We start from the raw sequence: 26474 nt of genomic DNA, 5'->3' as shown, positions 1-26474 counted from the left end.
GCCCGTGTCCCGGGCTGAGCGTTGGCTGGCGGGCCCGGGTTGTCTCCACGTGACGCCGGGACGGTTTGTCCCTCCCCCTCTCCCTCCCTCTCTCTCTCCATGGCGGCGGCTCCGAGCGACCCAGCGCACCACAGAGGCGAGCAACGAGCAGCGCTCCGCGTCCCCGCTCCCGCTCGGCCGCAGGTCTCCGGAGGCCCCTGAAGGGAAACGGGAAAATCGAAAATTTAAAACAAAAAAGCCCCCACACAAACCCCACCCCCACCACCACCCCACAGAGCCCGCGATCAGGTGAGCGGCGGCCGCGAGATAAATAAATCAACACCCGGTGAAGCCTGAGGCCTCCCAGCGCTAGCGCCAGGCCCGGGCTTGGGCCTCGGCTCTGGGTTGAGCCTGGGCGGGCCGGGGGTGTGTGTGTGTGTGTGGGGGTGTGTGTGTCGTTGCGCAGCCCCGTGGAGGTGCAGGGAAGGGAGGGAGGGAGGGAATCTGTGCAGCTCGGCCTGAACGCCCCCTCCCTCCCACCGCATCGTTGCTGGGAGAGAAGGAGGAGGCGGAGGCCCAAGCGTGTTCAGCTCAGCTCAGCTCAGCAAGATCCCACTAACGTAACGGCAGCACGGTAGAGGCCCGTCGCCTGAATGTTGGTCCAGGTTAACGGAGGCAACTATTTCCCCCCCATCCCCCGTCTCTGCAGAATTAGGCCATGGTGGGAGCTGTCTGCCCGTTGAAGCCGTGGTTGGATGTGGTGTTTAAAGGCCTACACTCATAATGAGTGCATTTTAGACCGAGCTATTGGTTGTGCACGCGTTCTGCCTCGCTGCAGTGGTTTATTTTCCTCTTATATTGACACTGCAACAACCCTCTGATTCTGTCACTCCTCAACAAACCAGGGCTGTATAACCTATCCATATACATGTTTTGGGGTTCTCCTTGCAGGGCTGGCAAGGAGGGTCTTGGTTCGCCTGGGCCCGTGACCGATGGATTCCAGGCCAGTCACAGTTTTTGTTTGGTGCTTCATTAAGTTGTAAAATCAGAATTGTGGTGAGAGTAGTGGGAACTCAGCTTAACGTCTAATTCAGAATACAGCATTTTTGTTGACAGTGTGCTCCATAGGTGTTGCACTCATTTTACAAAACTAGGTATGTGTAAGGAGCAAGACTTGAACCTACGGTCTTTGAACCAACTGAGCCACAGCTGCATGTGTGGAGGAGATTGGAAAGAGTGGGTATTGATGAAGATGAGGAATGTGGAACAGGGGAAGTGATTGGAATGGGTTAAACTTCTTAGTAAGTTGCAGAGAGCGTGGATTAAAAGAGGTTGGTTTCTTTGCTAATTTTGTATGGTCTGACTTGGACTGTAATGCGAATCTGACAGTATCAAAGTGAATGTAGGTTCTGTTCACTCAGTCTAAATAATTGTCATTTTCAGTGTCACATTTTATCCCTTAAAAATTAATGAATTTGAGGGAGAGGATTTTTATTGGGGTGAGAGGAGTGTTGATGTTTGATTGACTATTTGATTTTTAATATGTGGATTTATTATTATGCAGTGATTGTTTGGCATTATGTGGATGATTAGAAAAATATGAAATTAAAAGTATATTTATGCTTGTATATAGTATTTATTATCTGTAAAGGGCTTGCAAGTCAAGTATTTTGTAAGTACGTGAAGCTATTTGTGATGGAAATATTTTGCTCTTTTCCCCCTAGAGGGATACCTCCCTTTAACACAATTACTATGATACCTTTTAAAATAATATTTGGGTTCTCCTTGAACTTTAGACTTTAGAGATACAGCATGGAAACAGGCCCATCGACCCACCAAGTCCACACCGGCCTGCTATAGCCTCGTACACTACCACTATCCGACAAACTATGGACAATTTACAATTTCCAGAAGCCAATTAACGTACAAACCTGTACATCTTTGGAGCGTGGGAGGAAACCCACACTGTCAAAGGGAGAACGTATAATCTGTACAGACAGCACCTGTAGTCGGGATCAAACCCGGGTCTCTGGCGCTGTAAAGGGCCTGTCCCACTTTCACGGCCTTTGCCCTTGACTCCTACTCGCAGCATGGTCGTCACGAGGTTGTAGCAGGCCGTGATGCTAGTCGTAGGTACTCGTGGCATCAAGTAGGTCGGGGCGTTTTTCTAGCACGATGAAAAATGTCCACGAGTTAAAAAGGTCGTGAATTAGGTTGTGAAAGTGGGACAGGTCCTTAAGGCAGCAACTCTACCGCTGTGCCCCTGCACTGCCCGAAATTGTGACCTATGAAATTCTGACACGTCATATAGTTTTATAACTTTGAAGATTTTAGAAGCAGAGTTGAAGTGAGCCTAACCATAAAGACACAAGAGACTGCAGGTGCTGTAGGAACTTAATGGGTCAGGCATCATTTATAGAGGGAAATGGACAGACGACGTTTTAATTTGAACCCTTCATCAAGGCTGTTTGGATATTGTGAAAGTACTGTGAGAATTGTTCTTTGCAGGAGCTTCTGCGGGAGGTTTTATTTTACTGCAATTGTATCCGGAAGATCTGCGACCGCGTTGTACATGAAAATAATTCCTTGCAAGTACAAGCAGATTTTTTTACAGAAGGATATAGTGTGCTAGGTTAGATGGGCTTTGTGTTTTAGTATCCTCAATGGCAAGCTGCAGTGCTTGTGTGATGCTAAAATCAAATTGATGCTCTTATTACATGGACATGTGTACTGCACATCTGCTGTGACTCCTTATCTGTGGCCTTGTGACAAGTGGATTTCAGGCATAACATAATGGTTGTATTTTCAAAGTAACAGTCTTTAATAAATTACATTTAATATGTTTTATCAATCAGAATGAGTGTAGATTTAAGCCTCCTGAACTGGAGGTACAAATCCTCAAATATGTGGAAAAACCTCTGATGAGGCCATATTTGACACGCTTTCCCTGTACCTACATAACAAAATGCAGTTCTCTACTTTGGTGTAAGAAGTTCAGGAATGTTGGTTCACTTCCACAAGTCTGAGTGAGATACTTTTAAATGTGGTTGAGCAAAGGCAATTACATGAATTCTTGATATGATTTGGCAAAGGTTTAGGTTTATTATTGTCACGTACTGATGATTAGTGAAAAGCTTTGTTTTGCATGCTTTCAAAACACATCAGATATACCAAACATAAATACAATCGTCAGTGCAATAGACAGAGCAAAAGGGAAGATACAGAGTGCAGATGATAGTTCTCAACATTGTAGGGTTAGTAATTCCCTAAGCAAAGCCCAAAGTCATACAAACATAGAAAATAAGTGCAGGAGTAGGCCATTCGGCCCTTCGAGCCTGCACCGCCATTCAATATGATCATGGCTGATCATCCAACTCAGTATCCTGTACCTAGCTTCTGTCCATACCCCCTGATCCCATTAGCCACAAGGGCCACATCTAACTCCCTCTTAAATATAGCCAATGAACTGGCCTCAACTACATTCTGTGGTAGAGAATTCCAGAGATTCACCACTCTCTGTGTGAATCTTTTTTTTTTCTCATCTCAGTCCTTAAAGATTTCCCCCTTATCCTTAAACTGTGACCCCTTGTTCTGGATTTCCCCAACATCGGGAACAATCTTCCCGCATCTAGCCTGTCCAACCCCTTAAGAATTTTGTAAGTTTCGATAAGATCCCCCCTCAATCTTCTAAATTCTAGCGAGTACAAGCCGAGTCTATCCAGTCTTTCTTCATATGAAAGTCCTGACATCCCAGGAATCAGTCTGGTGAACCTTCTCTGTACTCCCTCTATGGCAAGAATGTCCTTCCTCAGATTAGGAGACAAAAACTGTACGCAATACTCCAGGTGTGGTCTCACCAAGACCCTGTGCAACTGCAGTAGAACCTGACTGTTCCTATACTCAAATCCTTTTGCTATGAATGCTAACATACCATTCGCTTTTTTCACTGCCTGCTGCACCTGCATGCCTACTTTCACTGACTGATGTACCTAATCGGTCATGAATGGGGTAGAGATGAATCGGGATGTACACTAGCTAATGGAAGGAAAGGGGAAGTACAACGGGATCTGGGGGGTCCTTGTTCATCAGTCAATAAAAGTAAGCATGCAGGTACAGCAGGCAGTGAAGAAAGCGAATGGCATGTTGACCTTCATAACAAGTGTATCGAGTATAGGAGCAAAAATGTCCTTTTGCAGTTGTACAGGGCCCCAGTGAGACCACACAATTGACAATAGGTGCAGGAGCGGGCCATTTGGCCCTCCGAGCCAGCACCGCCATTCAATGTGATCATGGCTTATCACCCCCAATCAGTACCTCGTTCCTGCCTTCTTCCCATATCCCCTGACTCCGCTATTTTTAAGAACCCTATCTAGCTCTCTATTGAAAGCCTCCAGAGAACCTGCCTCCACCGCCCTCTGAGGCAAATAATTCCACAGACTCACCACTCTCCGTGAGAAAAAGTGTTTCCTCGTATCCGTTCTAAGTGGCTTATTCCTTATTCTTAAACTGTGGCCCCCTGGTTCTGGACTCCCCCAACATCGGGAACATGTTTCCTGCCTCTAGTGTGTCCAAGCCCTTAACAATTTTATATGTTTCAATGAGATACCCTCTCTTCCTTCTAAACTCCAGAGTGTACAAGCCCAGCTGCTCCATTCTCTCAGCATATGACAGTCTCGCCATCCCGGGAATTAACCTTGTAAACACACCTGGAGTATTGTTTGCAGTTTTGGTCCCCCAATTTGAGGAAGGACATTCTTGCTATTGAGGGAGTACAGCGTAGATTTACAAGGTGCATTCCCGGGATGGCTGGACTGTCATATGCTGAGAGAATGGAGCAGCTGGGCTTGTATACTATGGAATTTAGAACATATAAATTATTAAGGGTTTGGCCACGCTAGTTGGGAGAGTCCAGAACCAGGGCCACAGTTTAAGAATAAGGGGTAAGCCATTTAGAACAGAGATGAGGAAACACTTTTTCACACAGAGTTGTGAGTCTGTGGAATTCTCTGCCTCAGAGGGCAGTGGAGGCTGGTTCTCTGGATACTTTCAAGAGAGAGCTAGATAGAGCTCTTAAAGATAGCGGAGTCGGGATATGGGAAGAAGGCAGGAACGGGGTACTGATTGGGGATGACCAGCCATGATCACATTGAATGCCGGTGCTGGCTCGAAGGGCCGAATGGCCTACTCCTGCAACTATTGAGTATTCAGAAGTCTGATAACAAAGGGGATGAAGCTGTTTCTGAGTCTGGTGGTGTGAGCTTTCAAGGTTCTGTACCTTTTGCCACAGATGAGGAGGAGAAAGGACCAGGATGGGACAAGTCTTTGATTTTGTACTTTTATATTGTTCTTGAGTTTGGTTAAAGTATGTTGACTGCTTTTCTGAGGCAACATGAAGTGTAGATGGAGTCAATGGTAGTAAGTCTGATCTATGTGATGGATTAGACTGCATCTATCTAAACCAAGCTGTGATGCAACCTGACAGTATGCATTTGTAGAGGTGCATTTGGAGAGGTTTGTAAGATATGCCGAATATCACTGGAGATATGCCGAATTTCCTCAGTCTCCTGAGGAATTAGAAGTGTTGTTGTGATGCCTTTACTGTTATATCAACGTGGTTAGTTCATGACAGATCATTGGTAATATTAATGCCAAGGAACTTGCAGTGCTCAACCATTTCCACTTCCGCACCATTGATGATGATTGGGGCATGTATCCACAGTGCTTCCTGAAGTCAATAATTAGCTCCTTTGTCTTGCTGACATTGAGGGAGGGGTTATTGTCCTGACACCATGTTAATTATTTCTCTATCCCCTTCCTATACTCTGGTGGTCCTTGTTTGCAATTTGGCCCACCACAGTGGTGTCATCTGTAAATGCAGATGGAATTGGAACTGAATTTGGCTGTACAGTTGTGAGACTATAGAGAGTATAGAAGGGGACTGAGAACACATCCTTGCGGGGTACTGGTATTCGGAAGCAGTACTATAGTGAATAAATATAAATCTAATGCAGGAGTCATTGTTCAACTGTTCTGTTTCTGGTTGTTAGTTTTATTTTAGTTAGATTATTCATTGTCGCATCTTCAGAGATACAGGGAAATGCTATAGCGAAATATCCAGTCTAATTATACGTGAGTACAATAGATCTTCCTCTGAAAATGCATACAGTGTCACTACGTTCTTGCGTCAGCTTGCGATTTCCAAGTCTCTGAAAAGGTTGATTTTGGGCCGTGGCAAAATGCACTTTCCTATATCCTACTTTCAAGGCGCAGCGTCCCAGTGCCACTACATCGATGACCCAGCACAGTGCCTACCACTGCAGCTCCATGTAGTTGCCGCAGGCTGCGTTTCATTCACTTGCTCACCCAGCTTCTGTATGGCCTCCTGCGTCACCTCCACTAACACCACCACCCGCGATCACTGCAAGCAGTATGTTTGTCATCTCCAGTAGCCACCCCTCTGCTTATGTGCACAGCTGTTACCATATCCGGCTCTTCGCCTTGCATTGCTCCCATCTTGGAAGATGCAAGATGGGAGCAATGCTTGGATGGGAAGGTATTTTTAAGATCTGCTCAGTTTAAGGTGAATGAGAATGGTTTAGCCTGTTAGCTTATTTAAAGTATGTTTTAAAAACTCATCATTCAGATTTTGAAGCTCTTTTCAACTTTTTTTACTGTTTCAGTTTTTACTTTTATAACGCTTTGATTTGAGGATATTGAATCAGAAATAATTGAGCATACAGCCACCGATGTTCCTGAAATTGATCAAAATGCAACATGAAATCTGACACAAAAAAAGTAGTCAACAATTGAGTTAGGTTTTCGAGAAGTAGTTCCTTGTTATCCCTTTTTATTTTGATTACTTCTTCACTTGATGTTGTTTTGTCATAACGCATTAATTGGTGATAAATTATGTCAAATGTGGTGAAAGAAGCTTAAATGTCATCGTGTTTCTTTAATCACATTATCAAAGGATGTTTAATCCTAGAAAAATTTCCTTGCAGTGAGGTACGATTTGCTACTCTGGAGGATTTAAACTGGAGTGGCAGAAAATTGGATACCAGAGTAGATGGTCAGCAAATCAAAGAACTGAGAAGTTATGACCAGTAAGTCTTAAAGGAAGGGCAGTCAGGGAGGGTTTAAGGAATATGGTGAAGCCGACGGGTTGAAATGCAAAGAGTATCATGGGTAAAGCAGAGGAACTTGCATCAGTGCCTGGAACTGTGATGTTGTGGCCATTGCAGAGACATGGTTGTGAGAGGGACAGAATGGACAGCTTAATATTCCAGGGGTTTGACATTTCAGACATGATAGAGGGGGAGGTAAAAAAGCTGTGTAGGAAAGAACCACAGATGCTGGTTTAAATCTAAGGTAGACACAAAATGCTGGAGTAACTCAGCGGGACCGGCAGCATCTCTAGAGAAAAGGAATGGGTGACGCTTCGGGTTGAGACCCTTCTTCAGACCCGTTGCTTTACTAATCAGAAAGAATTGAAAGGAGCTGCTTTACTAATCAGGACGAATGTCATGGTGGCACCCAGCGAGGACATATTGGAGGGTTTATCTGCTGAGGTTAGGATGTATGGAATCCACGGCGATTTGGTCATTTGGATTTGGTACTGGTTTACTCATTGAAGATAGAATTATGGTGGAAGGATGTTGCTATATATGTAAGCATATTTTTATATAGTTGTGGACATGAGGAAAGATGTCAAAGTATACAAATAGATCAGTTTAAGAAATGGGCAGAGAAATGCAAGATGGGGTGTAATCTAAGCAAGTTGAGGTGTTGCACTTTGGGAGGTCTAATGTGAGGGGAAAGTATACAGATAATGGCAGGACCTCTTAACAGCAGAGATGTACAGAGAGATCTTGGTGCTGAAGTCCATAGCTGAAAGCCCATATTCTGAAAGTGGCAGCACGTAAATAGTAAAAAATGCATAAGGTATGCTTGCCTTCATAAGTTGGGGCTGATACAATACAATACAATACAAAACACTTTATTTGTCCCCAAGGGGCAATTCAGATGTCCCTGCAGCACACTAATAAAAAATACAACATAGCATTCAAGAACTTTAACATTAGAACATAAAAACATCCCCCCACAATGGTTCCCACTGTGGGGGAAGGCACAAAGTCCAGATACTGAGCATAGGTCTGAAAGTGATGTTGCAGCTTTATAGGACTTTGGAGTATTTGTAGTATAGGCTGCATTTGGAGTATGGTTTGCAGTTCTGTTCGCTCCATTTCAGCAAAAGATGTGGAAGCTTTGGAGAGGGTTCAGAAACAGAAGAGGCATGCCAGTATGCTACCAGAATAGTTGGTATTAGCTATAAGAAGAAATTGGACTGTTTTCTCTGGAGCATTGCAGGCTGAGGGGAGGCTTGGTAGAAGTATAAGAGAGGCATAGAGAAGATAGACCGGTGGCCAACCTTATTCCCAGGATGGCCGTGTCAAACTCTAGAGTGCAGGATTTTTATGGTAAGGGGGGGTAAAACTGAGATGTGTGAGATGTTTTATACACAGAGTGGTGGGTGCCAGGAACGCACTTTCGGTGGCATTTATGAGACTTTTAGATAGGTGTATGGATATGGAGGGATATGGACCACAGGCAGGCAGAGGTGATGCGGGCAGAGGTTCGAACCTGTTATGTTCAACATGGACATTATGAACCACAGGGCCTGTTTCTGTGCTGTACGGGCCTATGTTCCAAGTAGTGCCCTCCATAATGTTTGGGACAAAGACCCATCATTTATTTATTTGCCTCTGTACTTCACAATTTGACATTTGAAATAGAAAAAAATCACATGTTGTTAAAGTGCACATTGTAGATTTTAATAAAGGCCATTTTTATACATTTTGGTTTAACCATGTAGAAATTACAGCAGTGCTTATACATAGTCCCCCCATTTCAGGGCACCATAATGTTTGGGATACATGGCTTCACATGTGTTTGTAATTGCTCAGGTGTGTTTAATTGCCACCTTAATGCAGGTATAAGAGAGCTCTCTCACCTTCATCCAGTCTTTCCATCACCGTTGGATACTTTTATTGCTGTTTATCAACATGAAGACTAAAGTTATGCCAATGAATGTCAAAGAAACCATTATGAGACTGAGAAACACGAATAAAACTGTTAGAGTCATCAACCAAAGCTTAGGCTTACCAAATATCAACTGTTTGGAACATCATTAAGAAGAAAGAGAGCACTGGTGAGCTTACTAATTGCAAAGGGACTGGCAGGCCAAGGAAGACCTCCGCAGCTGATGACAGAAGAATTCTCTCTATAATAAAGAAAAATCCCCAAACACTTGTCTGACAGATCAAAAACACTCATCAGTAGTCAGGTGTGGATTTGTCAATGACCACTGTCCGCAGATCACTTCATGAACAGAAATACAGAGGCTACACTGCAAGATGCAAACCACTGGTTAGCTGCAAAAATAGGATGGCGAGGTTACAGTTTGCCAAGAAGTGCTTAAAAGAGCAACTTCAGTTCTGGAAAAATGTCTTGTGGACAGATGAGATGAAGATTAACATATCAGAGTGATGGCAAGTGCAAAGTATGGAGGAAAGAAGGAACTGCCCAAGATCCAAAGCATACCATCTCATCTGTGAAACACAGTGGTGGGGGTGTTATGGCCTGGGCATGTATGGCTGCTGAAGGTGCTGACTCACTTATCTTCATTGATCATGCAACTGCTGATGGTAGTAGCAAAATTATTTCTGAAATGAATTCTATAGACGCTTCCTATCTGTTCATGTTTAAACAAATGTCTCAAAACTGTTAATTCTACAGCAAGACAATGATCCCAAACATACTGCTAAGACAACAAATGAGTTTTTCAAAGTTAAAAAATTGTTAATTCTTGAGTGGCCAAGTCAATCGCCCAATCTGAACCCAATTGAGTATGCCTTTTATATAACCATATAATAACCATATAACAATTACAGCACGGAAACAGGCCATCTCGGCCCTACAAGTCCATGCCGAAAAAATTGTTTTTTCCCCTTAGTCCCACCTGCCTGCACTCATACCATAACCCTCCATTCACTTCTCATCCATATAGAAACATAGAAACATAGAAATTAGGTGCAGGAGTAGGCCATTCGGCCCTTCGAGCCTGCACCGCCATTCAATATGATCATGGCTGATCATCCAACTCAGTATCCCGTACCTGCCTTCTCTCCATACCCCCTAATCCCCTTAGCCACAAGGGCCACATCTAACTCCCTCTTAAATATAGCCAATGAACTGGCCTCAACTACCCTCTGTGGCAGAGAGTTCCAGAGATTCACCACTCTCTGTGTGAAAAATGCCTATCCAATTTATTTTTAAATGATACCAATGAACCTGCCTCCACCACTTCCACTGGGAGCTCATTCCACACCGCCACCACTCTCTGCGTAAAGAAGTTCCCCCTCATATTACCCCTAAACTTCTGTCCCTTAATTCTGAAGTCATGTCCTCTTGTTTGAATCTTCCCTATTCTCAAAGGGAAAAGCTTGTCCACATCAACTCTGTCTATCCCTCTCATCATTTTAAAGACCTCTATCAGGTCCCCCCCTTAACCTTCTGCGCTCCAGAGAATAAAGACCTAACTTATTCAACCTATCTCTTGAACTTAGTTGTTGAAACCCAGGCAACATTGCTGAAGAGAAAACTCAAGGGGATTAGCCCCCAAAACAAGCATAAGCTAAAGATGGCTGCAATACAAGCCTGGCAGAGCATCACCAGAGAAGACACCCGGCAAATTATTGATGTTCATGAATCGCAGCCTTCAAGGGATCATTGCATGCAAAGGATATGCAACAAATTACTAAACGTGACTACTTTCATTTACAGGACATTGCTCTCCCAAACATTATGGTGCCCTGAAATAGGGGTGTGTGTGGGGGGGGGGCACTATGTATAAACACAGCTTTAATTTCTACTTGATTAAACCAAAATGTATAAAAATAGCCTTCATTAAAATTTGGCAATGTCCACTATAACCACATGTGACATTTTTTCTATTATAAATCCCTAATTGTGGAGTAGGGGCAAATAAACAAATGATGGGGTCTTTGTCCCAAACTTTATGAAGGGCTCTGTAGCTACTTTTTAATTCTGGCATTCTGGAAAACTGTTGGCATAGTAGTACCAGTGCAATTTCATATTTGATACTTGCAACAGCTTCTGATTAACGTACACTGATATGGATTTGGAATAGCAAGTTATAACCTAACCTGTTATTGATCAGGTGTTTTAAAAATGTATTCAGCCTCTGCAACTACTGTCCTGTATCAAAACAAAGTGCTGAAGAGACTCAGCAGATCAGGCAGCATCTGGAGAGGGAATGAATGGGAAGTTTCGGGTTGAGGAAGTTTGGAAAGAGATGATGATTCAAAGTACTGCTCTACAAATGAATTGGTATTGCCCTTTTGCTTTTGGTACTGCATTGCAATCAAATAAATAGTATTTTTTTAAACATAGTTATTGCCCTTTTATTTCCATAGAGGGTTATTACACATTAATACTAATTTTTTTAATAATAATAGTGTAGCTCTTCTCAATTTTTCTTAACATTTAAGGGAATTTCCCCAACCAATTCCTCCCCCCCGTAATTCACTGATCTTCTCAGAAAGTTATAGTTATATTTGTTTTGTTCCTCTTGTTTCAGAAAAGATAACTGAATTCAACCAATGTTGAACCTGCACGCAAAACTGAATTCAGCCAATGTTGAATCTACAAGACAAAGCTGTTGTGGTCAGGATAAATGAATTCAACCAGTATTGAACCCACAAGGCAAGCTATTGAGGTCAGGATAACTGAGGTCAGGATTATCAAATTGAATCAGTGTTGAACCTATGTGCAAAACTGAGGTTCGATAGTCATGGTATCTTAATTTATGTTTGTTCCTGTGAGAACTATTTCTCCACAATGAACTTTAATTTAGATATGACAGTTCTGTATATAAATGCATTCCTTAACATCAGTTCTTGCATTCTCATCTACCACATCAATAAAATCCTTAAAAGATTGTACCACTATCATTGGCTTTGCACACAACGGTTTCTCACTTGGCTCTGAAGAATAGGAATTTTCATTTGAACGTTTTAAGCATTTTCGGCAGTGCAGACAGTATTTGTTATTTCTTAGAAGTCGATTGAATATTATCACTGAGTATTGGTCTGTAGACAAATCTTCGAACCGAGACTATAGAAGAGTACAGCATAAGAACAGACCATTCAGTCCACAATGTCTGTGCCAAACACTATGCCAAAATAAAACAAATCGCTTCTGCATGCACAACAATATCCCTTCATTTTCTCCATATACATGTGTCTATCTAAAAGCCTCTTAAACACCATTATTACATCTGATGCCTCCACCACCACTGCCGAGGCACTGACAGTGCATTCCAGGAACCATCTATGTATTAAAAAAAAACTTGTTCCACACCTCTCCTTTAAACTTGTCACCTTAAAGCAGTGACCTGTGGACTTTGTAATTTTCATCTTGGGGAAAAAGATTTTGACTGCACCCTATCTTCATAACTTAAAACACTTCCATATTGTGGGACTATGTGTAATGTGGATCTGGAATAGGGATTACAAAATAATAACTTGATGGAATGTTATTTTTAGTAATTTTCAATATAATATACCAGCTTGTGGTTATCAGAAGATTCACTGGTTGGCATTCAGTTGCATCCTGGTGGTGCTGCAGCTGCACTGGAGAATAGAGCTTGGATTTCAAGCATTGGTGTCTGCCTCAATTGATGGATATACTTTATTAAATCCTCCACCTCTGGATTGACCAAATATCAGATTTGATGTTCTTGTATATGGACACATTTTGCTGAGCATTTTGTTTTTCTAGTAGGTTTTTCTTGCTACTTCGATCATGAATTTAGCTGGTTTCTGGTTTCCATATTGCAGCCCATTTCTATTCCTGGTTTTGGTACATAAATGGCATTTCCTGGCAAAAAAGCTTCTGGAACTATGTACCTTTTTTATTTTGCCTTCCATCTGGTCAGCAGTAAAAACATTGTCAACAGTGTTAGGCATTTTATGACTTGTAATGATCCATAAAGTTAGAAAATTGAGTTTTTTTTTTTGGCAAGATAGATTTATTTTTCTACCTGTCCAAGTTGCTGGAGCTCTGTTCATTAGTTTTTCTTTTTGAGTGAATATAAGGGAAGAACCATTGGTGAGTTGCATCTACTACATTTCAAAAGGATACGGAAAGTATGTATAGTTTTGAAGAAGCAACCACCAGAGTCTGCACTCTATTGCTGTTGTTCAAGTTCTATGAGCTATTGTAGGATACTTGTAAGCATCAAATATCAATAAAGCTTTACAAGGGAAATCTTTAAGGTCCATGGCAAATTATTTTCGAATGGATGTTCGTTTGCTATATGGAACTGTATAGTGAAAGAATGTGTGAAATTGATATTTGTTTCACGGTTTTTACTCATTAGGTGATTTAATAAGAGTCAATAAGTTCCCTGAAAGAAAACAAGGTCATTTGTGTGTAGAGACATGGGAGATGGTGTGGTGTTGATTGAATGCTTCTCGTCTCTTTTGTGGACAAGACATGGATTGTAGGGGATGGTGAACCTAATCGTGATTCTGAAAGAGAATCCACATTACAGAATAGGACGTGCTAGAGGTCTTAAATGCATAAAGGTAAATCAATTCCTTGGACCTGATCGGGTTTAGCCTGTGACATGTTAGGAAGCTACAGAAAAAATTGCCGGCCACAAGCAGAAATAATTCTAATATCGATAGCAACAGGTGAGGTCCTGGAAGACTGAAGGATGGCTAAGGTGCCTTTATTTAAAAAAGCCAGCAAGGAACTGCCTGGGAACTGAAACTCAGCCGTGGCTAAACCTATTGGAGTGGATTCTCTGAGATAAAATCTATGTTTATCTGGAAAGGCGTGGACCTATTAGAGAATGCATGGTATTGTGTGTGAAAGTGGTGACAGGTGGACAGGGTGGTGAGGAAGATGGTCGGCATGCTGCCTTCATCAGTCAAGATACTGGGTGCAGGAGTTTGAACTTCATAGTTCAACTGCTGTAGACCACCTGTGGAATACTAATCAACCTTCTATAGGAAGCATCTCATTAAACTGGAAAGGGTGCAAAAAAGAATTAAGTGGATGTTATCTGGTCTAGAGCATGAGAGTTAGAAGAAAAAGCTGCTGAGTCTGGATCTTTTTTTTCCTGTAGCAAAGGAGGCTGATGAGTGATCTTGTAAGGGATCATACAATCACGAGGGGCATAGATAGTGTGAATATCCACAGTCTTTTCCCCAGGGTATAGGAGTCTAAAACTAGAGGGCATAGGTTTATGGTGAGAGAGGAAAGATTTAAAAGGAATCAGATGGGAAGCTGTTTCACACAGCAGAAAGTTTGTGCTATGGGATGAGATATCAGAGGAGGTGGTAGAGGTGAGTACAATTAATACTTTCAAAGAACATTTAGACAGATACTTGATTAGGAAAGATTTGGAGAGAGATAGAGCCAGGTGCAGATGTGGGATTAGCTCGGTTCGGCAATTTGGTTGGCATAGCATGGAGAAGGATCTCTTTCTATGCTGTAGAAACCAAGAACTGCAGATGCTGGTAAAATCAGCAGGTCTCCAGAAATACTGCCTGACCTGCTGAGTTCATAAATGATTAGGAGCAGAATTAGGCCATTCGGCCCATCAAGTCTACTACACCATTCAATCATGGCTGATCTATCTCTCCCCACCATCCCAATTCTCCTGCTTTCTCCCTGACACTCGTATTAATTAAATCCAGCGCCTTTTGTCTATTTTTATGCTGCTTAGTTTAATGAGTGAGTCCATATGATTCTAATACCAAAGTCTAATATAGAAAAAAAAGCTTGAATGTTTCTGTTACCAGCTGAATACAACACTCTGCTGACTTAAAAGCTATCCACAAAAGTATTTTGATTTCACCTTGAATTTGGTTCATGTTACGTGTCAGCTCTATGGGGATCTCTATCCAGCATTGCTATCAAGTTGACTGGGTAGCAAGACCGATTGTAGACTTCTCTGAGCAGAGCAGGAGGATTTTTTTTAATATATATAGCATATTAAACTGTTTTAGAAAGCAGATTTCAACACGATATGAGCTTAAGGTAGAAGCTATACGAGCATAAACTTAAGAATTTAATTTTGAACTCTTCAACGGAATATTCATTATCCGTACACTGAAAATTAATTTAACAGGACCAACAATACTTGTGGCTTAATAAGCCATTTAAATAACTTGTGAATGCCTTGTGCAACAAAGCATATTTGCAGGACTTTGCAAGTTGTTAATGTACTTATCAGTATATTCATTTCTGCAGATTGCATGGCAGAAGTGCATCCTGTGGAGGAGTTAAATATCAATGACAATAGCTTTTGACTTTCTACATTTAAGTAAGCATGTACTTCAGAAATTGGTGTTGGCATTCTCCACTATAACAGTGCCATAGCATCAGGCAGTTTCAAAGCCTTCATTGCTTGGAAATTATGACGCAGGAAAATTTCACGCACTTCCGTAATTCATCATATCTCTTTGCAATCTATCAATTTTGGTATCGATTGTACCGTAACACTAACTCTGCAAATGAATTATAAATCTTTATGTCAGTATTTAAAAACTTTTTTTGTTTCTTTTGGATTTGACATTGGTATTGATGAATGACCACATAATGCTTAGCTCGTAAGAACATAATTACAATCAAGAGCAGGTTATTTGGCTCATCATACCTGCTCTGCCACTTAATCAGGTCGTATATGAATTAATAGACTACAGTTACTAGGTCAAACTATTGTTCAACTGAAAAAATCCAGTGTAACCCTTGTTTTCTCTTGCCTTTGGCTCTATTTTAGGCGTAATTTACAATTGATTCTGACACTTTGACCTGCTCACTTATTAATTTCTGACTGTTATGATTTTGGAGGTATTGCATTTTCTAATGGTGCTCCCAGATGATTTTAAGCAATGAATATAGATGTAGCCATTCAGCCATAGAAAGCACCATTCCATTGTCCCTTCGATGCACTGGTTTAAGTGTATTTTACTCCTCTTCACTCCTCTTTTCATCCTCAGCGATTGGATAGAAGTTTTCCCTCGATTGCCAGTTGTTAATGTGTGTTACCAACACTTTCTCACTCTAATATCATTTTGACTGGTAACCCAAGACCTATTTTTGTGAAGCATGTTCCATTTGGTTCTCTGAGCTATTCAACTGAATTTGCATATTTTGAGGCTTTAGAATTTTCTTAACAAAAATACCAGCTTCCTTTTTAATAATGTTATCTTCATTTTTCATCACATTATTCAGCTAAGAGGAGGAATGACCATTACTCACTGCAGGGAATTCCAATTACAATATATATATATATATTGTTCATGATGCAAGATATTATGGTTTTTTAAAATTTATATATATATATAAATATAAATAAAAATAAACCATAATATCTTGCATCATGAAGCAGTGTAGATTCTTCTAGAAATAAGGGTAAAATTTATCTGCATATTTCAATCTTTTTTTAATTTTCCATGTCTATTGATTGTTACCATCTGTTTTCGTCCTTGAACAAATACTGGGGTACAAATTAATATTTAGCAGTTCACTTATGTACACAATTTGTCATTATGTGTAGGGATTTGGTTTTTATTGGTTCATTTGGGCTATGGGAAGTTTATTCTTTCATATGTCAGTGTTTAATCAAATTGTATATTTTTGCTTCTTTAAATAACATTGACAGTGTATTAACTTTCAATGTGCAGTGTGGGGAGATTGCAATCATTAATAACCATTGCAGACTAGTTTAGGCTTTACGTTAATTCTTTAGTATAATCTTCACTTTCATGTAATTATCACCAGTCTTTTTTTTTTTTTGCCCCTTTGCTCTTGGCGTCTTTACTAGTGTCATTTCCCTGACCAATACATTCTACAACAAAATGCAATTGGCCAGTTGTGTGGCCTATTTGAAAACAACATGGGACAGTCTTGAAGCTGAAATGATAAAAATGGAAATTGTCAGTGGTTAACATTTTGTAAACATCAGCACAGATTTATGCATGGGAGTTATAATAACCGGAGAGACCTTTGTTTTTTTTTTGGTGGGGGTGGACCCATAAAACATGAAATGCTTGTGAAAGCAGTCTGAATTCAGGAATTGGGGCAAGTTAATGCATTTCTTTTTGACATCATCTGATGGTGCATCATCGATGGAAATTGGCAATATTCCTCCCTGTCTAGCTTAGTTAATCAATTGTAAATTCATCACATCTATAAGGATCTCACATTATTTCATTATTTTAGAATGATATGCAAACTCTTCTTCAGCATCACTGATTTCATGTTAGAGCAAAAGATTTGTATTTGTTCGTCATTAAGTTTACATGAATCACTCCTGTGTTTACCAAAACAAGCTGAAAACCTCAAGGTTTCACAGTACATTGCATTAACATTGATTTGGGTGAGGTGGGTGTGATTGAATACATTTGGAGGAGGAGATAGGTGATAAATAACAAAGAAGTACACTAAGAGAGTAGCTGTTTCTGGAAAAGTTTAAATTTAACTCATGACTGCCGATCCCAAATCTTTTTTTTGTTCAATTTTCCAGTCTTTCAATTAAAAATAAAATGATTAAGGAAATTTCAAAATCAGTGATAGATTTCTGCTATTTGACTTTCATGTTTTTTAAAAGCTTTTATTTTATCATTTTCTAGTAAAGACGTTTTGTGATTTGAGTGTAAACTAGTGAAATATTGAACCCTATTAGAGGATCTAGGATTGCTTTGAAATTAATATCTGAAATATGTCATGCTTTTTATCTATGCAGGAGTCCGAGTGGATGTCTTCATGGATATTGTTGATATATTTAACCCTTTGATATCCACGGACCATTTGGATGACATTCTGATTTTAGAGTCAAACTTAGAAAGTGAAGTTTGTGATGATTGTGGCACAGAACCAGAAACCCTGGGAGGTTCTTTAAGAAATATGCTGAGTGACAAAGATCCTATGCTAGGATCTGCTAGTGCACAGTTCAGCCTGCCCTTTTCAGATACTGAAGATAGCAACTTTCAGCTAACTTGCTCAACAGGTAGGTCTGACTTACTTTTTGGCTCCTGTGCCTGCAAAAATAATGTGGGCTAATGTAGCCATTTAGTACTTGAATAAGTGGGCAGGCAGATCTTCCCACCATCTTCCTTAACAAAATACCATTAGAAACGCTACCATGCAGTCTCCACTGGATCTGTAAAGAATCATTTCAAATTGGGGAATCTTTGCTTTTACTCTGGCAATTTCTTTGAAACGGCTTGATCTGAAAGTAGAGAACTACTCATATAGTCAAGAAGTCTATCGGGAGAACGTGATAACCGATTGCCATTTTGACATATTGGAATCTTATTTCCAATGTTATGTATACCTTGGATTTAGTACTATGTGACAACCAACATAGCTTCAAATTGAGCAATTATAGATCAGTGTGGCGCACCGCAATGTAGTTGATAAGGGTGGGAGGGGCAGATGGGTGGGGAGGAGGATTACAATTGTAACAATGTTATTGTTTAATTAAGCCACATTAAAAATGATTTGAATGCACAATGGTTATAACGGACAGATATACCATTTCTGGTAGCATCAGTTGAGTTCAGCATCATAACGCGCGGGTGATTTGACTGCGAAGTTATTTAGTCGTTCTTCAAAGCATTTGTCTGCAACTTGTTGACTAGAGTAGTTCTTTAATGTAGTTTACTGGTCATGTCCGAAATTGTTCAATCTAGCTAAAGATTAGTTAAGTGCAAGAATAATTTCATTGTGCTTTTTTGGTAGAAAGATACATTGACAAAATATGCAACTGCTTGTAATGGAGCTTTTGTACATTTTTTCTATATTATGCAACTTATTTTGTAAAGCATAAGCTATAAGTAATATTTGTGTTACTTATTTATATATCTCTGAACCCTTGGATGAAGATCATTATTATGGTACTAACAGCCAAGAAAAACATTTGATTTTCTGAGAATAAAATACACTATTGACTGAGTATTTTAGAAGAAAGTAGTACCCGCACCACAACTTTTTTTTCAGCTCTTTATCGGGATAGTGCATTTATTACAAGTGTTTTTTTTAATCTTTTTTGATATGGTTTTGCTAATTATTTTAAATGGGAGTTTATCAATTTTCTGCAGTGCTCTAGCTTTGAGAATTTGTCTAAGATTGTTTTCACCAATGACAGATTTTCAATTGCTGATTAATATCTATATTATTGCTGCAAAGATGTAATCCAGCTGTTGTGTATGAATACCACTGAAGATTTGCTGTTCATGAGCAAGTGTAATTGACGGAGTTTTGATCCTTAAGTCAAAAGGGTTTAGCTAATGTTATCCCACAGGCTTTTTAATTAACTCAAATCTGACAAAGCGGAAACTCGCCAGAATAACTGTTAAGTTAGCTGATTTCAACAAGGGTGGTGGTAGTGCCGCACTGAATTCCGCTTGGGACCAAAATGTTGGAATTCTAGTTGGAAGGATGAATGCGAGTCTGACCATCTGAGATTTGCTGAGAGCTGTGGGATTCCATCGGAGACCTGCTTAGATAATGTAGTGAAAGGTGTAGGAAAGCAAAATATTGGTATAATGTAGATTTACTGGTGTTCAAGCCAGTTTAAGATTGTGTGGTATAGTGTGTTCCATGAGCTATTATTTATTATTCTGGGCCACTCCTTGTCTATGATGTGCTGAGTTGTAGCATTTAGATTGACAGATTTTAGTATGGTAAAAATGTTTTAGAACAGGCTGTGAAAATGAGTTGACTTTCTTTGGGATGACGTATTGCAAGTGTATATGGTTAGGTTGGATAATGTCTTAATATATGTACCATGCTAAAGTGCATAGAAAGCATATTGTTACCATCGTTGAGCTTTATTGCAAAACTCCACTTAAAAACAAATTGATTTCCAGACGTGTAGAAAAGAACTACAGATGCTAGTTTAAATCAAAGATAGACAAAATGCTGGAGTAACTCAGCGGGACAGGCAGCATCTCTGGAGAGAAGGAATGGGTGACGTTTCGGGTCGAGTCTGAAGAAGGGTCTCGACCCGTAACATCACCCATTCCTTCTCTCCAGAGATGCTGCCCGTCCCGTTGAGTTACTCCAGCATTCTGATGTCCAGACACCTGACAAGGGCAAGTGGATGTCTTGCACTTTGTCTGTGCACTATAACGTTTTGTCACCTGGATAGTTCATCCATTGGTAGATTATGTTAACTAAGACAGAGCTTTGTCGCCGTAGGGTTATTCTATAGTTCATAAAGGCGGGTCTTTACAATGTTTGCTTTACAACTTGGATAGAAAACATGAAAACTGACTTGTATATGGATGAACTCTTGAATAAATCAGAACAAGTTCATGTCTATGATGCCTTAACAAGACCATCGCAGAATACAGCATGGGAATAGTATCAAACAAACAAAGTTGGTGCAATGATCAGCAAAGTGATAATTAACAAAAGAATGGTCAAAAATGTAGATTTTAAGGAGTATTTCAACGAAGGAAAGATAAAAAATCTTGGATTTTGGAATGAAATTCCAGAGCTCAGAGTCTTAATGCCTGAAATCATGGCTGTCAATGGTGGACTAGAGGTCATAGCCTCAGAATTAAAGAACGTACTTTTAGGAAGGAGATGAGAAATTTCTTTAGCCAGAGGGTGATGAATCTGTGGAATTCTTTCCCACAGAAGGCTTTGGAGGTCGTCAGTGGATATTTTTAAGGCAGAGATAGATAGATTCTTGATGGCCTAATGGCCTAATTCTACTCCTATTCCTTATGACCAATTAAAATTAAGGGAACACGTATGTCTTATGGGAGTTTACAAAAACTAGGAAGGAACTACAGGTGCTGGTTCAGGGAAGATAACGGAAATAGAGGATGAGACTATAGTGGAGTGAAAACAATGACGAGAACATTAGGTGTAAGAGTCGATGGGTGATACTTATTTGGTAGAAATTTCAGTTCCTGATTTAGAGGATAAGCAGTTTTACAATATTTAGAAAGTGAAAGATCTGTTCAGATATCAAATTAAAATCCAACACCTGTGGCCAGTTCAAACCCAGACAAAGGGAATTAACATTCTTTTGGTACCCATCTTGAACCAGACATGCACCATGGAGTAGTCAGGTGAAGGGTCAAGAGAAATAGTGAAACCTATGCAGATGTGCATGTGGAAAATAAACAGTTACTGGACTGTATTATGTTCATGTACATGAAAAAGAAATATAGGGAACCAAGGATAAATCTTTAAGGAACACCAAATTTAATGTGGCGAAGGTAGTTAAGCCATTGCTGGTGCTGGCCATGATCAGATACGAAAGCTGCAAGTCCGTTCAACCTGGATGATAGTGAAAGGATCTGGTGGAGGATCATAAGGTTAATCATGTTAGACATCGTACATGGTTAGAGATGGACAAAGGATAGGACAACTTTATAAAGGATGCTGCTGGAACTTCAGAGTCATTTTAATTTTGTGGTAGAGATCTGATTGCACCACGTGAATTCCTCCGAGAGCAGTCGCATCTGGGGTCAGTTTTTAAACCATGAGGCAGAGCAATGGCAAGGACACTGAAATTATAATTAGCAGTTGATCTCCAAGAATATGGCACATAAGGAAATGGGCCTAAATGTGGTGTTCAGTTAGTGGATTGGAGGACAGCAGGTAATTGAACCAGGGCATGCAATTATAATTCATTTATTTTTAAGTTGCAGGTTCTGATAAAGTTCTCAGTTTCATAATTATAGAATCAGAGAATTTCTGACATCATTGAATTGGGTAGAGTACAACCATATGACTATTGTATAGGTGAAGAACATGAAGTTACCGCACTGGGATGTTTGTCAGCCATCAATTTCTAAGTGTAGAAGCAGTCTATAATGGTTCAGTTGATGAGCGATGAAGACCGGGTTTCTGTAATATTTTGTGGACTGTATAAAAAAAATTCAAAACATTTAAATGGGTAAATGATTGTTAGGCTTTTATGAAGAATTAGGCAATTTTGCAGCGATTCACTTTGCGACTTCCAATGGTTCTAAATTAAAATATAATATGATCCTCTGTGCTTGCTGTCCTGGTCGAGCTGATGTCTCCAGTATTTATGCAGTTTATATTAAAGTTTTAGCAAAATATGAACCACAGTATGATTTAAAGGCCAATTTTAATAACCGAATGCTTTTATGTTGTTGCCATTCTCCATTGATATAACTAACTATAAATTTAGTTTGCGTGGTGAATAATTTGATCATCTTTGGCATATGTATAGCAGTAACAAATATTATTTTCTCTTTTTCTAGATGCTGAACTTGAGCTCACCGATGAGGGTGAAATGAAAGAAAGTAGCCTTGATACTATGGAGGAAGAGGATTTGTCAGATCTTTCCAACAAGAAAGCAAAGGGGAAATCATATAAATCCCCCGCACAATCACCTCGAAAGTCTCCACGTTTGTTGGCCCAAGGTAAGATGTCATGAAATCATTTTGCTGTTCACAGTGGTAACTGTTTTTATTTTGTTCCTTTTAATTATTTTGGTTAAATGTAACTTGTTTTTGGATATGGATAACTATTTCAATTTGAATATTGAAATGTACTTGAGCAAATGCAGTTTTCACAATAGTACAGTTAAAAAATCAGTGACTGGATTTTAGAGGCAATCTTGTATATGTATTTTTTTGCACTTTAATACAAGCAATTTTTATCTGCTGTGTGTCATGAATGAAGAAGGACATGTGCAAGAGGCTTTTTCAATAATTGGTATTGCTTTTGTTTGCCTCTTTTAAATGTGGGTTAATATATATCTACATGCAATTTTGCATTAACCATGTGTGTCTTCTCTTTCCATTATTTCTCTAATGTGAAGCTGCTCCTTGTCTTCATCTCTGAAATTATCCTTGTCATTTGTTACTTGCTAAGCAGTATACGAGGGAATTCTATATTTTCTATTTTGTATAATGCTTATTCACTGTGACCATCTCGTGAGGACAGAGTGGCAAATGGAAATGAGCCAAGTGTAAACTGATGTATTTTGGGAAGAAGAACAAGGGCAGGAGGAACACTATCGATAATATGGTTCTGGCACTCTGGAACAGAAGTACATTGTTCTCTGAAAGTGGCAACACAAGTAGATCTGGTAGTGAAGAAGGCATTTTGCTTCCTTGCTTTCATTGACTGAAACATTGCGTACGTGAGTTCAGATATCATGTTGTAGTTGTATATTAATTTGGTTACTTGGAGTATACCATGCAATTTTGGTTGCCTTGCAAAGGTGTGATTAAGCTCAAGAAGGTGCAAATAAAATTCACACGGTTGAGCCTTGGATTGGAGGGCTTGAGTTATAAGGAAAGATTGGATAGCTAGTTTGTTTTTCTGGGATGAACAAGGCTGAGGGGGGGTGACATGATAGGGTCATATAAAATTGTAAGAGATATAGATAGCTAGAGTGTTTCCCTTGGTCAGGGTGTTAATAACTAGAGGGTTTAGGTTTAAGGTAAGAAGTAGGAGGTATAAAGTAGATTTAAGGCATAAATCTTTCGCATACATACTAGTTGGTATCAAGAATGAGCAGCCAAAGGAGGTGGAACAGTAAGAAGAGTAACAGTATTTAAGAGGCATCTTGATAGGTACTTTAAAAAGCATGGAATGGAGGCATATGGAATTAATGCAGGCAAGTGATATTAATATAGGTAGGAAATCTTATTGGCATTGGAATGGTGGGCAGAAGAGCTTTCCTTATGGTATACAACTCTAATCTATTCCCAAATGTAATCTGAGCCCCAAGAAGAGTGTACAAGAATAACTATTTCAATATTTAAAAATATTATCTTTATTTAATGTATTGCTGAAAGATTTTCAAAACAATTTATAATTGTCAGATTTCTTACTTCCTTGCCTTTGAGTCAAGAATGACTTATTGGGATATGAAACCTTTACACTTGTCGCTTTACCTCCCCCTTTGACTCCATTCAAGGACCCAAGCAGTCTTTCCAGGTGCAGCAGAGGTTCACCTGCACCTCCTCCAACCTCATCTATTGCATCCGCTGATCTAGATGTCAGCTGCTCTACATCGGTGAGACCAAGCGTAGGCTTGGCGATCACTTCGCCGAACACCTCTGCTCGGTTCGCAATAACCAACCTGATCTCCCGGTGGCTCAGCACTTCAACTCCCCCTCCCATTCTGAATCCGACCTTTTTGTCCTGGGCCTCCTCCATGGCCAGAGTGAGGACCACCGTAAATTGGAGGAGCAGCACCTTATATTTCGCTTGGGCAGTTTGCAACTCAGCGGTATGAACATTGACTTCTCTAATTTCAGGTAGTCCCTACTTTCTCCTCCCCTTCTCAGCTCTCCCTCAGCCCACTGGCTCCGCCTCTTCTTTCTTCTTCTCGCCTTCCTCACCATCACTTCAGTCTGAAGAAGGGTTTTGACCCGAAACGTTGCCTATTTCCTTCGCTCCATAGGTGCGCCTCACCCGCTGAGTTTCTCCAGCATTTTTGTCCACCTGGGATATGAAACCTATTGTTTTCCATTGCATTGTCCAGAGGCTATCATTAATATGTAGGAAATTCATTGATTCGTTCTGTCAGTAGCATGTTTTATTATGAGGTTGAGTGTAGTTATTCTTACAGGTCCAATTCTCAAATATTCAACTTCAGTAAGGATCACTGTTTAATTATCCAGTTTAGGAATCATGGCAATTCCACGTTCCTAATGGAAAGGAACAGAAATTGTTATTCAAACAGCAGTTAGAGCTAATGCAGCATAATAATCACATTTGAGTCACTCTTACTTTTAAAACTCTTCTACCCTAAGGATTTGCATTTTGATTTAGTCTAATCCACCAGAATCAGCCTGTGAGTTTCTGGAAAATTGTGTTAAGTTGATCTTAATAATACCATTATAGTTAACATGATCAAAATTAAGTGTATAACTGCTAGTTATGGCTCATTAGAAAGCCTCCTGAGTCGGATAATAGATTTAGCTCAATTCTATCTACTCCAGTATAGGACTGAGGTAATGGTGCGTTGCTTTGAGAATGAAACATTAGACCAAAGCCCTCTGTTTCCTTGGGTATAAATGACCTCAAGAAGAACCTATTATCTTCGCTCCATAGATGCTGCCTCACCCACTGAGTTTCTCCAGCATTTTTGTCTACCTTCAAAAAGAACAGAGGTTGTTTTATTATCCACTACTATGCAGATATTGTCGTGTGTACAAATGGTAATCCGACTTTCTTTTTGCCAATAGTAATTATGTTTATGCCAAAAAGAACTATGGGATATCTTGAGAGGGATACAAAAAACACTCTTCATGTCCTTCCTCAAGAATATGCTTCTAGTTTCACAAATAAAAAATAGTAGAAACTTATTTTGAGATTGTAAATTTTCAGAGTAGAAAGACACTATACTTGTGACTGGAAATCAATTATTCTAAAAGCATATGATAATATGTAACCTGTAGCAAAATTGCAGTTAACTATTCAGGCTATGTAAATTGATGCTATTTTTGTTTTAGATAAGGTAAAGCTAAGTTTAGGTAACTGATAATTTAAAAGAAAATTTAAGCTTTCTTGAGAATTCATAATTTTGATATCAAAATAGGATACCTCTCTTAAAAATATGCTGTATTGATCCTTTAGTAGTGAAACGATGTTTGCGCATAACATGCCCGTTTATCTGGCCCTGGCATAAGGTTGAATGGCCATGTGCTTCATTTCCATGATTTTTGAGATGAGATGAGAGTCAGAGTGGGCCATCACACATCCACGGCCCTCAGCCTCAGTACCGGCTCTCCACAGGGCTGCGTACTGAGCCCCCTTCATCTACACCTTCCCCAAGAACCATGCTTGTCAAATTTGCGGATGACACTAATAAAAAACATCTAGAAACTTAATTTGTACGCCTAAATTTTGAGGTGGAGCACTACATTGTGGTGCGAGGAAATAAATTGCTCCTCAACACCTGAAAAGAATAAGGACCCTGTAATAATAGACTTCAGGAAAAACTATTCAGGCTATGGTAAATTGATGCTATCAGAGGGGACTGTGTAGAGAGGGTGGCGGATTTCCGCTTCCTGGGAATCCACATTGAGGAGGAACATGGAGCGTGAACACCACTGCGCTGCTGAAAAAGGTCCAGCAGAGACTGCACTTCCTGAGGGTGCTCAGGAAGAACAACATCCCTCAGAGGCTGCTGCTGTCCTTCTATCGGTGCTCCATTGAGAGCATACTAACATACTGTGTATGCGTGTGGTACACCAGCTGCACAGCGGCTCAGAGGAAAGCGCTCCAGAGGGCCATTGACAACGCCCAGAGGATTGTCGTCTGCCCTCTCCTTACCTTGGAGGACTTACACAGTTCCCGCTGCACCACCAAAAAAACCCAGAATATAAATAAAGGACATCTTTCCCTGTTTGAACTGTTGCCGTCAGGCAGACGGTACAGAT

At 40.1% G+C, this 26474-nt stretch overlaps 1 protein-coding gene across 4 annotated transcripts in view; it reads left to right on the top strand.

Moving 5' to 3' along the window:
• The first annotated feature begins 250 nt into the window (after positions 1-250).
• The window catches only part of phf3 (PHD finger protein 3), a 115911-nt gene continuing 89687 nt past the window's right edge, over positions 251-26474 (top strand). The window contains exons 1-4 of one of the 4 annotated variants that reach the window (XM_055635043.1): positions 251-288; positions 11639-11776; positions 17822-18085; positions 22332-22493. In XM_055635043.1, coding sequence (XP_055491018.1) covers positions 17842-18085; positions 22332-22493 — 406 coding nt within the window. In that variant the 5' untranslated portion in view covers positions 251-288; positions 11639-11776; positions 17822-17841. Of the gene's footprint in view, positions 289-11638; positions 11792-17821; positions 18086-22331; positions 22494-26474 lie in introns of all 4 variants that reach the window. The other 3 variants (XM_055635044.1, XM_055635045.1, XM_055635046.1) reach the window with 3 other exon arrangements.

The sequence above is a fragment of the Leucoraja erinacea genome, chromosome 5 (genome assembly GCF_028641065.1).
Source record: "Leucoraja erinacea ecotype New England chromosome 5, Leri_hhj_1, whole genome shotgun sequence".
Taxonomy (NCBI): Eukaryota; Metazoa; Chordata; class Chondrichthyes; order Rajiformes; family Rajidae; genus Leucoraja; species Leucoraja erinaceus.
Note: the sequence above shows the minus strand (reverse complement) of the source record. Positions and strands in the feature narration are given on the sequence as shown.